The following is a 16,958-nucleotide window of genomic DNA, read 5'->3' on the forward strand; positions in this document are numbered from 1 at the left end:
GTACCTTTGTAAAAAGAAAAGGAGCACTTGTGGTACCTTAGAAACTAGCAAATTTATTTGAGCATAAGCTTTCGTGAGCTACAGCTCACTTCATCGGATGCATTCAGTGGAAAATGATTTTCCACTGAATGCATCCGATGAAGTGAGCTGTAGCTCACGAAAGCTTATGCTCAAATAAATTTGTTAGTCTTTAAGGTGCCACAAGTACTCCTTTTCTTTTTGTGAATACAGACTAACACGGCTGCTACTCTAAGTACCTTTGTGAATCCCATGGTTGGTCTCCCACTTCCCAGGGAATTCCCTTATAACTGGGATATGAAGTTAGTTGCTCCCTCTCTGGCCCTATGAATGTTTGTTCATTTATACAGTGGAACAGCTTCAGGAGGAGAGCTTTTCCCCTTCTATCATATAGAATACCCAATAGCTCAGTGGTTAGGGTACTCACTGGAGATGTCAGAGACTTGGGGCTGGCACTTAAGCCCAGATCTCACACACCCCACTTGAGTATTGGGTATTCTAGGGGATAGCCCTGCCCCAGTAATTTTTTGGAGAGGCTCAGTTTGGTAATGTTACTCCTGTTTATTATTCATCTATACAAATAGTGTATAGGGGCAGAAACAAACAAACTAGCCTACCTCAGTACAGTGCATTAACTGATAAAAGTGCTTAATTTCATTTTTCCTTCCATTTATTTTACTTTCCTTTTCTTCCAAAAGAAGTCATCAGTCAACCCTTTTAACTGAGTGATGGAAACTAAGTAAGCTTCCTATTAAGGCTGGGGGATGGCTTTTTCTGATCAAAGCTGTTTAGGATTATTTTTAAGAAACACTTTTTAAAATATTTTATATTATTAATGTGATCTGAATGTTGCAAGATATTTTTTGTTTTCAGATGACAAAACTTTTGTAAAGTATCTGAGAACCCAGAGGTTTAATAGGAATCTACAAAGAAAACAAACTATTTGACCCTGAGTTACCAATTAACAGTATCTCTCTGTGTTCTAGAAATAAAGAAGAAAATTACAAAAAAAGGGCAAGAGAGATAGCTCCCTCTACATTTCAATCATTCCCAGTTTTGGTTTTAAATTGCAAAACCTTACACTCATAAATTTTGGGTGATGTAAAGTGATGAAAGCTCCACCTCTTTTCCAGAAATCTTCAGACTCTCCTCGTATAAAACTTGTAGAAGAGCCAGGCTCTGAATTATATAAAGTTTTTTCCCCCCTATTCGTTAAACAGGAGGATAAAAGAATACCACACTTTGTAAGGATGTCAAATGCTCAGTCATTGGATATCCCTGAAGTTCTTAAAGAAGATGACAGACCGAAGTGGGATAATAAATTGCAGTATATTTTAAGCTGTGTTGGATTTGCAGTAGGCTTGGGAAATGTTTGGAGATTTCCATACTTGTGTCAAATATATGGAGGAGGTAAGAGCAAGTTGGGATCTTTGTCAGAAATTAAACATAGAATACTAATTTAACGGTATATATAAAGCATGAATGGGCAGGGAAAATATGTTAATATCTAATATTCTATTTTTGCTTTTTTAATGTAACCTTTTCCACAAAGTAGAATAGCTTTCTCACTGTGTGAAAATTATATTTTAAAAAGATATATTGATTTAGGAAATGTCCACAAACTAGGAATACTTTACAGTAATCATGAATTAGGAAAAATCAGTGTTAAAACTTTTTGCAAACAATTTCTCATTATTACAGCTGTGCCATCAGAGCAGATTTAAACTTGGTTCTATGAGCTGAATTAAAAAGTGACACTTTGGAAAAGTGTCTGGAAGGCCTTTTGAAAGCTTCCTTTCTTTAGGAAAATTAAACCAATTGCTTCGTAATGCCATGCCTCATCAAAAGACAACTCAATTAAAATTCTAAATTATAAGTAAAATAAAATTGTATTTTAAATATATATTTTTTAATTATTTTAAGAAATGTTTGTTCACTATTGGATATTAAAGGTCTGAATACAAGTTGAAAAGGGCAACTGTGTTGACATAATGTACTCATACTTCTGTGAGGCATTTGATTTTAGTATTGCACAATTAATACTACACAAAAATAATGTAGCCCATATTAAGTGGATTCCCAACTGTTAAAAAGTAACTGCACCTGGAGAATCATCATAAAATGAGGTGTTTTTAGTGGGGTCACACAGGGATTTAGTTTTGGGCAATGTTATTCAATATCTTTCTCAATAACCTGTGTAATGCTGATGCCTTTGGGTTGATCATCATCCTCATCAGCAAATCAAACCTGGGACTTCTGGATCTTAATATCCACTACTACCTCAGCTGAAAGATTCAGCTATCCTATGCTAAGGCTGTAGAAGGCTCACCAATGTCTGTGTGATTTAGTCCCCACCAGAAGGGAATATAGTGCCACGGTGAGTGGACATGGCTTACATCTGGTAAATGTATAAAATCCATGCCAGTACAGTTTGCAGATGACACAAAACACGGAGTGTTAAATGAGCAATCAGGATTGTTTGGTAAACTAAGTTTAGTTGAATAATATGCCTTTTGGTAGAGCTAAATACAAGATCAGACATCTGAGAACCAAGAATGTAGATCACACTTATAGGATGGGGGTACTCTGGAAACAAGTGGCTCAGAAAGCTATTTAGGTGGCATGGTGGATAACTAAGTGAACGTAAGCTTCCAATGCAATGTAGAGTTTAAGAGTATAAACACTTGGAAGTATAAGCAGAGAACTATCAAGTAAATGTAGGGAGGTGTTATTACAACTAAATCGAGCATTAGTGAGACCATTTTTGAAATGGTATGTGTGACGGGTTGGATCACAGAAACCCTCTTGGGGCTGCCAACTGATGTGCCAAGACTACTTCTTCCCCTGTTTTCCCACCCTGGCAGCTTGGGACTTGAGTGCCCTGCATGGTTTGAGCCAGACGCGCTAGGCTGCTTCAACCCAGGCCCAGGTCTGAACCATGTCCCCTAACAACTGTAGGCTTAATTGAAAGCAGTTTAAGAAATGTTCCTGTCTTTAACACTCAGATGCCCAACTACCAATGGGGTCCAAACCCCAAATAAATCCGTTTTACCCTGTATAAAGCTTATACAGGGTAAACTCATAAATTGTTCCCCCTCTATAACACTGATAGAAAGGTATGCACAACTGTTTGCCCCCTCCCAGGTATTAATACATACTTTGGTTAATTAATAAGTGAAAAGTGATTTTATTGAATACAGAAAGTAGGATTTAAGTGGTTCCAAGTAGTAACAGACAGAACAAAGTGAATTACCAAGCAAAATAAAATAAAACATGCAAGTCTAAACCCAATACAGTAATAAAACTGAATACAGATAAAATCTCACCCTCAGAGATGTTTCAATAAGTTTCTTTCACAGACTGGATGCCTTCCTAGTCTGGGCACAATCTTTTCCATCTCTCTGGGTCCCGTCCCCCCCAATGGAAAAGCACCAGGTTCAAGATGGACTCCAGCACCAGGTGACATGGCCACATCTCCTGTGAGACTCCAAGCCTTCATTCCTCCCAGCCTGACTCACAATTGTCCTGGCTGATGGGAGCCATCAAGATTCCAAACCACCACCAATGGCCCATACCCTGCATAATCACAATAGGACCTCAGAGCCACACTTCACACTTCCAGCTTCAGACACAAGAGTGATACATTTACACAAACAGGATGACCACACTCAGCAGATCACAAGCTCTGCAATGATACTCCACAAGAGATCCTCCACACGAAGCACATTCCAGCCACACCACATCCACACTCACCAGCACACCTTCACAGAATCATATCGAGTGCAACATCACAGTACGCACACCTTTTAAAAAGTAAGCTGAAAAATTTGAAAGGGTTCAAAAATGAGCTACAAGAATGCTTCAAGGTCTGGAAAACCTGCCTTACAGTGAGAGACTTAAAAAGGTCAATACAGTAGCTCACAGAGAAGGTTAAGAGGTGACTTACTGATGATTTATATGCAAGTAGTAGGTGTGATGGCTAGAAGCAGAAACTAGACAAATTTAGATTAAAACATTTTTTTTTACAGTAAGGATTGTTAGCCATTAGAACAACACCCCAGAGATATGGTGGATTCTCTGTGATTTGAAGTCTTTAAATCAAGTCTAGATATCTTTCTAAAAAGATATGCTCTGGCTCAACCAAAAGTTAAGGGCTTGATTCAAGAATCACATTGAAATTCTATGGCCTGTGTCATGCAGGAGGCCAACCTATGTAACCTATCAAATTAATCAGCCTCTGACCCAGATGACTGGAGGATAGCTAATGCAACATTGATTTCTAAAAAAAAGGCTCAAGAGGCAACTCTGGCAATTACAGACTGGTATGTCTAACTTCAGTACCAGAGAAAGTATTGAAACTATAGTAAAGAACAGAAATATCAGATACATCGATGAACACAATATGTTGAGGAAGAGTCAACACACCTTTTGTAAGGGGAATTTTGCCTCACCGATCTATTAGAATTCTTTGAGGATATAAACAAGCATGTGGGCAAGGGTGATCCAGTGGATATATTGTACTTGGGCTTTCAGAAAGCCTTTGACAAAGCCCCACACCAAAGGCTTGTAAGCAAAGTAAGCTGTCATGGGTCAGTTTTCACAATGGAGCAAGGTAAAACTGGGTTACTGGACCACAAAATAGCATACGAAATTCAATATTGATGAGTGCAAAATAAGGTATATTGGAAAATATAATGCCAACTATACATATAAAATATTGGGGTCTAAATTAGCTCTTATCACTCAAGAAAGAGCTCTTGGGTCATTGTGGATAGTTCTCTGAAAACATCTGCTCAGTGTACAGCAGCAGTCAAAAAAGCTAATAGAATGTTAAGAAACATTAGGAAAGGGACAGATAATGAAACAGAAAATATCATAATGCCACTATATAAATCCATGGTATGCCCACACCTTAAATACTGTGTGCAGTTCTGGTTGCCCCACCTCAAAAAAGATATTTTAAAATTGGAGAAGGTATAGAGAAGGTCAGCTACAGTGATTAGGAGTATGGAACAGCTTCTATACAAGGAGAGATTAAAAAGAGTGGGATTGTTCTGCTTAGAAAAGAGATAACTAAGGGAGGATATGACAGAAGTCTATAAAATTATGAATGGTGACAAGAAAGTGCATAGGAAAATGTTATTTTGTCCCGCAATAACACAAGAACCAGGGGACATCCAATGAAATTAATAGGCAGCAGATTTAAAACTAACATAAGAAATTATTTCTTCACACAACACACAGTCAACCTGTGGAACTTGTTGCTAGGGGGTGTTGTGAAGGCCAAATGTATAACTGGTTTCCAAAAAGAATTAGATAAGTTCATGGAGGATAGGTGCATCAGTGGCTATGAGCCAAGATGGTCAAGGACACAGCCCCATGCTTGGGTGTCTCTAAACCTCTGATTGCCAGAAGCTGGGACTGGACAACAAGGGATGGATCACTCAATAATTGCCCTGACTTGTTCATTTCCTCTGAAGCATCTGGCAAGGGCCACTATTGGAAGACAGGATACTGTGCTAGATAGACCATTGTTCTGACACAGTATGGCTGTTCTTATGTCCTTAAAAATCTATGAATCTTAGTTATTTTATTATTTAAAAATGAACCAGAATATTATTTTCCCAAGTTTACAATAGCAGTACTTAGCAATAACATTTAAAAATCACTTGTATGGCAGTGATTGAATAATTTTTTCTCTAATGAATCATATCCTGCCATGGACTCTTATTGGCCTCCAGCTTGAGTTTTTCCCTAAATGGGACTCAGACACCAGGCTAACCCTTTGGGCTTGGTTCCATCTCAGTTATGGGGAGAAAAAAAATGATTCAATACTCATCCACTTGTACACCAAAATGTATGATCTGTCAGCGTACACTCCGTTACCCTTCATAACTTCCTTTCCTTTCTTACATGCTTTGATAAACTGTGAAAAAGTATCATTCACACCTGCATTAACACTCAAATGAATGGATCCATTCACACCTCAGAGGTTTTGTTTCAGGCTCACTGCAAACATCACTGTATTGGTTACACAGGTCACATCTAAAAATTTATATTTCTTTCTTTCTTTTTCTTTTCTTTTTTTTTTTTTTTGAAGAGAGACTGTTCACAATCTGCTGCAAGGAAAAAAAATAACATCTTTGTCCTGAATTGAACTAAATCCAAAGAAAATCTTTCAGCTGAAATACATTTTCATATGCCTCTGCATTTCATGGTTCAATTTTGGACTAGAAGCAGAAGTATAAAAATGTTATAAGCAAGTCCGTTATTCTGAGATTTATAAACCAATTTTTCAGATTCCAAATTGAACTTCTAAACCTTTTGTTTTTTGCTCTTCACTAATTTAAACATAATTAGGACAACTATGAAAAATGGCAGAATTATAAACTTGCATAAATGTCAAAAAATGCACATTGACAAAAATAATTGAATTCATACAACAAAAGGCCCTGAACTTGCAGGATCCTCTGAGGAAAACACATTAAGAGCCATTGTGGATACCTCAGTTGAGATGATGTCTTTTTTAATAAGGCCTTTGGGTGCTCTGGGGCGCTACAAGCCAGTAAACCTTATAGCTATATCTGGCAAATTGGTTGAAACATTTAAAAATAGAAAACAAAACAAATGGAAGATTATGATATAGTGGCCTCTAACCAACACTATTTCTGCAAAGGGACATTGCATTTAACTACGATTAGAATTCTCTGAATATATCAAACAGTAGAAGATAAAGGAGAATCAGTTAACATTATTTATTTAGCCTTTACAAGGCATTTGACAAGGTCCCTCAAAATAGGCTACCAACGAAACTAAGTAATCATGGGATGAGAGATAAAGTACTGTCATGTATCTGGCTAAGACAGGAAGCAAAGGGCTTGTGTACACGGTGTGACAGCGTGTACTAGAGGTGTGTGATTCTAAAGCCCAGCAATGTGTTGCACACTAATTGATCCATGTAGACCCTGCTGGTGCTCACTATCATTAACACTGAAACCGTACTATATTAACTCATAACAGGAAACTTTTCATTTATGCCAGCAGGATCTATACAGGCCCGTTACTGTGCAACACGTTGGTTGTGCATTAGAATTCACACCCCTGTAGTGAGCATTGAAAAGGTTAACAGCGGGGTGCGTTAAGTTTCCATACTATGTTTAGTGTGTTTATTTATGATCTAGAAAGGGGGTTGAGCAGTAAAATAGCAAAATTTGCAGATTACATAAAGTTATTTAGGTTAAACAATATCCAAAGGGCCTATGAGTAACTTCAGAGAGACCTAAACAAGCTAGGTAGATGGGCAGCACAACAGCAAATGAAATTCAATGATGAAAAATGCATAGTAATGCACACTGAAGGGAAAAAATATATACCTTACAGGATTCTAAGTTAATAGTATCAACTTTGGAAAGGGACCAGGGCATCATTATAGACAGCTTAATGTGCAGCTGTGGTGAAAAAAAACAAATAAGATATTAGGATTCATAAGGATGGAGAATACTACAGAAAATACTATAATGTCATTACGTAAATCAGTGGTACAAACTCATTTTGAGTACTATGTACAGAACTGGTTACCCCCTTGCAAAAAAGATACTGCCAAACTGGAGAGGGTCCAGAAAAGGGTGAGAAAAATTATTAGGGACGTGGACAAACTTTCATCTGAAGAGTGACTGAAAAGAGTGGATAAGAGGGGCATAAAAAGGATATAAAATAGTGAATGGTACAGAAGATAATAGGTTGGGAGATTCTGTTCTCTGTCTCATAACACAAGAACAAAAAGACATTGAATGAAACTAAAAGGTGGCAAATCCAAAACTGACAAAAGGAAATACTTTTTCACACAATGTGCAATTAGACTGTGGAACTAATTGCCATATATAATTAAGGGCAAGAACTTAGCAAGATTCAAAAAGGAATTAGACATTTTATGTGGTTAACAAGAATATCCTGAGTTTGTAGTTAATGCTAACAAAATTTTGGAAGGAATATAAAACCTCATATTTCAGGGTTTACACCAATCTCTAAGTATTAGGGATTAGAATTAGGGTTCTTTGGGGGTGCAGTTATACTACATCTGCCTACTTAGGGGTTTCTTTCACTTTCCTGTGAAGCATCTGGTACTGGTCGCTGTCACTGAGGCAGGCTATTGAACTAGCTGGAACATTATTCTCATCAAGTCTGACAATTCCCAAGTGCTTATGTTGTCTACCCAGCACACAGCAGCAGTCAGAAAAAAAAAAGTAGAGTGAGCTAGATATTTTTAAAAGGGATTGAAAAATATTGAGATGTGATGCTTTGCAATTCCATAGTTACACCAGTGCAAAGTTGGTATAAAATGATATAATTATGTAGTAATTTATATCCACTTTGCATTGTTATAAGCAATGACACAAAGTTACAGTGGTGAATAAGCTCTACTATATTGAACTGTAATCAGTGCTCCACACTTGAAGTTCCAGTTTGGTTACTTTACCTTAAGAAAGATAAAGTCATGAGACTAAAAAAGGTGTGGTGATATGGTGTGGCCTTGCACAGCACCTGACCTACCATTTGCTGCTCCATCTGAGGCATGGCTGGGTGCCCCTCTTCCTGTTGTCTACTACCTTCATTCTCTTTAGGTTATGAGCCCTCCATGCCCCTGACTATTTATAATAAGGAATTATACAAACTAGGTGTTTCTTGTGCATTCAGAAACTCCCAAGATTATTTATTCTGGAAAGTAGAAATTAGAAGATGTTTTGCAGATTATAGTGAAAAAAAATGATGGCTACAAGGTTTATCAAGATAAATAAATAACGTGGCTAGATTGATTTATTTAAGTCTTGTTAATTTCAGACTAAAATGTGACTTTGGGTGGGATTTTCAAAAGCACTCACTCAAACAACTTAGAAGCACAAGTCCCATTGACTTTCAATGATTTAGGAACATAAATCCCATTTATGTACTTTTGAAAAAAATCTCATCTTTCAAACCCAGCCCTGAGCAAGGAATGCACTTGGCCATACGAAATCCTGTAAAGCATTGTACCTCAAAGCCAGTCTATCCTGGGGATATCTGTGCCAATGTAGGTACAACACTATAAAACCTTAGTGTAGCTGCAATGCACCCGTGCAGTGTAGCCTAATTTGAACGTGGCATAGACAGGCCCTGAGGCACAGTGCCTTCCAAGGCATAAACTGCAATTCCCACAAGTGGTTCAGGTTTGGGTTTTATTCAAGTGTTTGGAAATCAGAGGCTATATTTTTCCTCATCTTTAAGTGCTCTACCAAACAAGATATAAAAAGCAGGAACATATTTTCGATTAATGTCAATTGCTTTTCATCAGACCTCTGAACCTTATTCACGGCAATTTGTGTTACTAAGTAACTTGGGTCTAACACACTCAGCTCAGTACATTTGCAATCACAGAGAAAAACACAATATCGGTGCTGAAACTTTTATCACCCTCTGTCGTTAGTGATTATTTGGGTTTATTGCCTGAGTTAAGTAAGTTATTTACTTGCTATGACTAATAGATATGGATGCTGTTTGCCAGAGTAATAGCAGGTAAACAGACAGGATCCCTGGCAACTGGGATTGTAAAGGATTATTTTTAAAGACCCTGTTATGTACTTTGGAACTTAAAATTGACACATGAAAAAAGGTTTTTTAAATAACAAATATGTATTGTGATTTGGAAAATATGTAGGACTTGAAAAGAAGTAGCTAGTCTAACAGCATCTTGGTGCAGTGTTTTATTTCTGATTATAGCCTACCATAGGTATGCCTGCCTCAAGCAAAAGCCCTCAGTAAGAGAGCTTATGGGTCATATCAACTATTACTACTGCACCTAAGCCCAGGCATGTGCCCTTACAGGATGAATTAAAAAAAATTACCATTCATGCAAACAGCAAGTTTTATTCTGGGGAAATAAAGTCACATTTTTCACGTTGGCATTCAAATCCCATTAGGGACGCAGTGCTACATTGCACCCAAACAACTGCTTTAGAAATCCCTATGGCCTACCTTATCCTCTGGCCCGATTTTGAACTAGCTGTCACAAAATACAAGAGTATCTGGAATAAAACAGATTCCTTATATTCTCAGCAGTGAAATATGACCTATACATATGAAATTCATTAGTTGTTTCAGTAAATGGGTTAGATCTTGAAAGTGAGAATTATGAAGTTATTGTAGGTAGAATAGATGTCTAACTTGCTCCTGCTTCTGGCCAAGTTTGAGACTCAGGAGGCCTCCATTTTACTGTACGGGAAGAGAGAGGTTAAAATTCAAGTGTACCTTTTTCAGAGGTGAAAGTAAGCTGCTCCGGTCTGGTATGGAGTACCGGTAAAAAAAGATGCAGTAGTGTACTGGCAAATAAGTGGAGCATTCAGTACTGGCTTACTTTCACCTCTTTTGGCTGCAGAACAAAAAGTTCAAACTAAAAGCTAATAAAAGCTTGGAAAGGGAAAACTCACTGTCAAATTTGTTTGTTGTTTCTCTCCCTCTCCTCCTCCAGCCAGGCTGCCCACGTGGCTAGGCTCCCTGTTCCCCTGACCCCCACACTCAGCAGGGGCTGCGGGGGCTCCCCTCTAGCTTGTAGCAGGGAGCAGGGGGACTGACTGAGGGAGAAGCCTCCCTAGGATGCCTGCTGTCTGCATAGGAACAGTTTAAACTTGCCGCTCCCTCCCTGGTTCAGACTGGGATTGGGGCTATTTCTGGCATCCTTGTTAATTTCATTCACAGTTGGGGGGGGGGGGGGAAGGGAGGAAGGTGAGACCAAGGCTAGGCATTTACTGCACAGCTTAAATCCAGAGCTAATAAAAGCCAGTGGAAGGGGAAAACTCACTGTCACATCGGCTTCTCTCTTCCCTCCTCCTCCAGCCAGGCTGCCCCACGCTGCTAGGCTCCCCGTTCCCCTCCCCCACAGCAGGGGCTGCAGCGGCTCCCCTCTAGCTTGGAGCAGGGAGCAGGGGGACTAGCTTAGGGAAAAGCCTCCCCAGGATGCCTGCTGTCTGCATAAGAACAGTTTAAATTTAGCTGTTCACTCTGTGGTCTAAACCCCGAATTAGGGGCTATTTCTGGCTTTCTTGTTAATTTCACCCAAGGTTGTTGGGGTGGGGGGTACCAAAGCCTGGGCAGTTCTTTTCTGCCCCTTGGATGAGGCGATCTTCAATAATATAATACATGAAAAATACAATCAAAATCAGGAACCATTTCCAAGTTCAACTCTATCCCATTCACTCCCCAGCAATGGATCATGATTGTGATGTCTAAACTTCTTGCAGATCCTCTTTGAAATGTTACTGTTTAAAAAAAAAACATGGAGAACATGGTGGGAAGATGTGTTCTGATGATCAGGGTTTATTTTGGGCAAAGCAATTTTGCAAAACAACTAAAGATTCAAGGGGAAAGCAAATAGCCCTGTTGCTGGCACAGAGTGCCCGGGGCAAGCAACAGGTGGGTTTGTTGCCCCGTGTGCGCTGCACCAATGACCACAATGGGGTGGAGAAGCAGAGAGTTTTATTTGAAGCTTTAGATATGGCGCAGGGAGACTGAGCTGTTTTAAATCCTGCAGCCCCGAATGCAGATTACATAATTTATACCTTTTTTTTATTTAATTACACAAGCATATACAACCAATTACCTGTTGCCCCGTACAATACCGTAGCCAATTAGCTAAAGCAGCTAGTTATGGTTTTTTTTATTAGCATTGCTTGAGCCTTGCCTTATTTGGTTATATTTATTACTAGTTTTTGCTAAACATTTTTTTTATTTATATGTTTTTTTGGCCGAAGCTGGTTTTGGCTAGCGAGCTGTGTGCAAACCTGTCTGCTTGTGTGCTAGCTTTTTTATAGTTTTGCAGGGTTACAGAAAGTTCAAGGAACGGAGAGGCTTCAGTTTGCCTGGGCCTAGAGCAAGAGGGCTTCATCAACACTCATGGTCTTCCACCCTCCCGAGTTACCTAGAGCAGTGCCCAGTGTTACCAACAACTTCCTTCTTTGAGTACACTTAATAGGCTTGTGACTGAGTTTTTTTATATTTTAAGGACAACAAGTGATTAAGTGCTGAGGAGTTAGAATTCTTAACAAGAGGATATAATGGGGTTTCTGTGGAGCGGAAGGCACAAAGTTTATATATGAGTGCCTTACAACAGGCAAGCAAGAGGAGAGTGATAATACACAACACGGCACTTGTGAACAGGAGACGAACAATGCCTCCCCCCAGGTCAGGCAGCCATCCCCAGAGTGAGTCAAAAATAGTGGGCTTTTTTTTCTGGGCTTTTTACTAGTTAAGAGCCTGTTTGGCTGACAGGATGTGCTTGTTAATATTCTGTGATTTTTTTGGGACATACATACAGCATGTATTTTTAATAATGGCACACACCCCGCCCTGTGCATCTAAAAGGTAATCTAGGGCCTGGCGGTTTTGCAGGGACAACAATTGGAGTTGATAAAGTTCCGTGTTGAGGCTCCTTTTTATGGCTAAGGTATTATTGGCGAACTTGGTGAGGAATGCAGAATGCTGGAGATAGAGCTTGGCCAATTTACCCACCTTATATGCTGGGATAAGGATTATACTGAATTTATTTTTTTTATTAATGGGTACGGGGGTGGCATACAGGGACTGCTGATGCCGGGGACAGCCTGACGGGAGTTGGGCCATGACCCGAAGGGGAGGGGTAAGGTATTCCAAATAACAGCTTTTGTGCCAGTGGTGGGGTAGCCATTTATAGGCTGAGTTACTACAGACATAAAAGGACTGTTTATTAGCTACCATGCCATTGTGGCTTAATTTGTTGACTGCGGCTTTTAAGGGGGTATAATATTGAAGCCCTTTGCCTGTGTTTTGGCTAGCACTATTAAATAGAGGGATAGTGGTATTTGCGGAAGGGGACAAATAAAACTGACAGGTACTATTACCAGCGAACTAGGTATGGTTAGCAGTGGCTTTTTGCCGATAACAAAGGAGGCCCAACGGGACGGAGCATGGATGGATGGATTTGGGCGGATGGGTCGCATTCCAGTAGGGTTTCCAGGGATTAGTGTTGCTGCTACACTTGGCCTTTTTAGTACAGTTTTTTGTTAAAGTAGGCTGTGTTTGCAACTGAGTGGTGTTTGCTTTTAACTATTGGTTACAGAGGTCTGACCAGTTGTGGGGGGTCGCCCTTCAAGGGAAGCCGGCCACATGGTAGGGGATCTGGAAACATATTTAGCAGTTGGAAAGATTAAATTTACGGGCAAAGGCTATTTTGAGGGCCTTATAGGTATTTACATTTAGGTTAACGGTTTTTATTTATTTTTTAGAGAGCAAGATATGGGGAATACTAGGCAAATGACACTCACTATGCGGGACCTTATGGTGTATATGCCCCTTTAGGCCCCCCCCCCGTGCTTATGTTTTTTTAAACAATAATTTGAGTTTAAGATTATTGGAGGGTGAAGTGGTGATGGGCTGGATGGTCCACCGTTCTGCTGGTGGAGGAGTAGGCACCGCCTTCAGGCAAGAGTGATGGATTTAGTTTTTGTGTTTTTTGACCTTTGCTGCTGTGTGGGAAACCAGCAGGATGGTGTGGGGTCCCTTTTACTTTTTTGGAGAGGCTTGTTTTTTTAGGTACGAACAAGCACGGAGTCACCTGACTGCAAGGAGTGGACAGGGGCATTCAATGGAAGAGGCTGGAAGTCTTTGGTATACTTGTGGAGAGAAGAGAGAACAGCAGACAGAGAGCACATATACTGAGACAAAAAACTACCCTTTATTTCTTATTTTTTTGCTAGAACCAGTGTCTCATTTATAGGCTATGCCCTTTTAAACATAATTTTAAAGGGACTAAGCCCTAATTTACCCTTTGGGAGAGCGCGGACGCAGAGCAGGACAAAGGGCAGAGCATCAGGCCATTGCAGGGAGGCTTCTTGGCACACTTTTGAGAGGTGTCGCTTAAGGGTTTGATTGGTACCCTTTATTACGCCACTGGCCTGCAGTCTTTATGGCATATGGAGTTTTCAGGGGATCTGTAAGGCCTCTGAGATGTTTTGAATGATCTGTGATGTGAAGTGCATTTCATTGTTAGATTCCATTCATTGGGGCAGTCCGAAGTGGGGAATAAATTTTTTAACGAATTTGAGGGCCACTGTTTTGGCAGTGCAATTATGGCATGGGAAGGCTTTAGGCCATCCGCTGAATCGATTCACCAAGACAAGGAGATATCTGAACCCTTGGGTCCGGGGAAATTTAGTAAAATTTATTTGCCATACTAGTCCGGGGCCTGGGTTTCAGGTAGCTGGTGTTACTGGATGTCCCGGCCAAGGGTTATTTTTTTGGCAGACTAAACAGTAGGCTTGTAACTGGGAGCCAGGGGTCGGAGTCCAGAAGCCAATAAGTATTTTTTTATTAGCTGGATAAGGGCTTCTTTGCCAGCGTGAGTGGTTTGGTGTAGCTGCTGCAGTACTGGCCGGATCAAGCTCTTTGGTAGGAGGATATTTTGCGGGGGGGGAATGAAGCCATTTTTTTTTTTGAAGACTGAGTTTGTTAGCTAGTTTTTTTTTTCCAGAGTACTGAGGGGTCGGAAGCTCCCCCACTGATGGGATAAGGGCATGCATGTGGGCATCCTTAGTTTCTAGTGGAGTCAAGGTGGCGGCATGCTTGGCTTTTTTGTTTGTCTGGGCGTTGCCCCTGGCCATGTCTTGATTTTTTTGATGGGCTTTACAGTGCACCACCACTACTTTTGAGGGGAGTTGTATGGCTTCTAGGAGCTGGAGAATTTGGGGCCCATACTTGACTGGGGAACCTTGGGCCGTTAGCATTCCCCTTTGCTTCCACAGGCCAGCATGAGCATGTAGCACTTCAAAAGCATATTTTGAATCGGTAAAAATGTTGACCTGCTTTCCCTTTGACAGTTTGAGCGCACGGGTCAGGGCTACTAGCTCAGCAAGCTGGGCAGAGGTCCCGGTGGGCAACCCTTCGGCCTTTATGGTATCATGGAGGGTCACGACAGCATAACCCGCCCTCGTTTGCTTATTTATGACAATGCTGCTACTATTAGTGTACCACTTATAATTTGCATTTAGGAGGGGTTGATCCTTTAAGTCCTGGTGGCTGGAGTATTGGGCATTTATAATTTTTAAACAGTTGTGTTTTTGTTTTTGGCAAAAGGGTGGCTGGGTTAAGGGAGGGGCAAGGCTGCAGGGTGACCTCGGGGTTTTTTAACAGCTTAGCCTGATATTGAGCTATCCGAGCCTGGGTGAGCCAGAGCCCACTCTTGGTGTTTAGCAGGGCTCGGACCACATGGGGAGTATACACTTGCATGACCCCCCCAATGTTAGCTTCTTGGCTTCCTTAAGTACTAGGGAGGTGGCTGCGACTGCCCGTAAACATGCTGGCCAGCCCTTGGCAACTTGATTAAGTTGTTTGGAAAAATGGGCCATGGGACGTTTACAGGTCCCCAACAACTGGGTTAGCACTCCCAGGGCTACCCCTTTTTGTTCATGTATATACAACTGAAATGGCTTAGAGAGATTCAGCAGACCCAGGGCTGGAGCTTTTATTAGCTTTTTTTAAAAGATTTTAAATGCCTTGTTGGCTTTTGGGGACCAGTGAAAGGGGTCATGATTTGTTCCCTTGACACAGTCATATAATGGTTTAGTTTATAGTCCAAACTTTGGAATCTATATCCTGCAAAAACCCACCATACCCAGAAAGGCCATGAGCCATTTACGAGTACTTGGGGTAGCGTCTTGACATATAGTTGTTTTTTTTTTGTTTAAAAGCTGGCGCTCCCCTTGCCGTATGTGAAACCTTAGGTACCGTACTTTTGGGAGGGCAATTTGAGCCTTACTTTGTGCAACCCAATATTTTTGGAGCCCAATATGGTTTAGGAGCTCACGGTGGCTTCAAGGCAGGGGGATAGGCCCACAGTGGCAATTAACAAATTGTCTATATATTGCAGAAGGAGGACCTCCTTCTTATTGTTCCACATTTTTAGGTTCCTGGCTAAAGCCTGGCCGAAGAGGGTGAGGGAATTTTTAAATCCCTGGGCTAACACTGTTCAGCAAAGTTGCTTTTTAACTTTTTTTTGGTTTTTTTACTTGAAGGAGAAGATCTCCTGAGATGGGGTGTCAACTGGAATGGTAAAGAAAGCGTCTTTCAGATTGAGCACCGAAAAATAGGTATACTGTCCCCCTATAAGAAAAGGAGTACTTGTGGCACCTTAGAGACTAACCAATTTATTAGAGCATAAGCTTTCGTGAGCTACAGCTCACTTCATCAGATGCATATCGTGGACACTGCAGCAGACTTTATATATACACAGAGAATATGAACCAATACCTCCTCCCACCCCACTGTCCTGCTGGTAATAGCTTATCTAAAGTGATCATCAGGTGGGCCATTTCCAGCACAAATCCAGGTTTTCTCACCCTCCACCCCCCCACACAAATTCACTCTCCTGCTGGTGATAGCCCATCCAAAGTGACAACTCTTTACACAATGTGCATGACAATCAAGTTGGGCTATTTCCTGCACAAATCCAGGTTTTCTCACATCCCCCCCACCCCCATACACACACAAACTCACTCTCCTGCTGGTAATAGCTCATCCAAACTGACCACTCTTCAAGTTTAAATCCAAGTTAAACCAGAACATCTGGGGGGGGGGGTAGGAAAAAACAAGAGGAAACAGGCTACCTTGCATAATGACTTAGCCACTCCAAGTCTCTATTTAAGCCTAAATTAATAGTATCCAATTTGCAAATGAATTCCAATTCAGCAGTTTCTCGCTGGAGTCTGGATTTGAAGTTTTTTTGTTTTAAGATAGCGACCTTCATGTCTGTGATTGCGTGACCAGAGAGATTGAAGTGTTCTCCGACTGGTTTATGAATGTCATAATTCTTGACATCTGATTTGTGTCCATTTATTCTTTTACGTAGAGACTGTCCAGTTTGACCAATGTACATGGCAGAG

General features: G+C 40.7%; 1 protein-coding gene across 2 annotated transcripts in view; it reads left to right on the top strand.

Annotated features, from left to right (window-relative positions):
- The first annotated feature begins 1,161 nt into the window (after positions 1-1,161).
- Positions 1,162-16,958, top strand: part of LOC140907149 (sodium-dependent neutral amino acid transporter B(0)AT3) — a 103,464-nt gene continuing 87,667 nt past the window's right edge. For both annotated transcript variants that reach the window (XM_073332436.2, XM_073332437.2), the window contains exon 1: positions 1,162-1,428. In XM_073332436.2, coding sequence (XP_073188537.1) covers positions 1,269-1,428 — 160 coding nt within the window. In that variant the 5' untranslated portion in view covers positions 1,162-1,268. The remainder of the gene's footprint in view (positions 1,429-16,958) is intronic.

The sequence above is a fragment of the Lepidochelys kempii genome, chromosome 2 (genome assembly GCF_965140285.1).
Source record: "Lepidochelys kempii isolate rLepKem1 chromosome 2, rLepKem1.hap1, whole genome shotgun sequence".
NCBI classification, from domain to species: Eukaryota; Metazoa; Chordata; order Testudines; family Cheloniidae; genus Lepidochelys; species Lepidochelys kempii.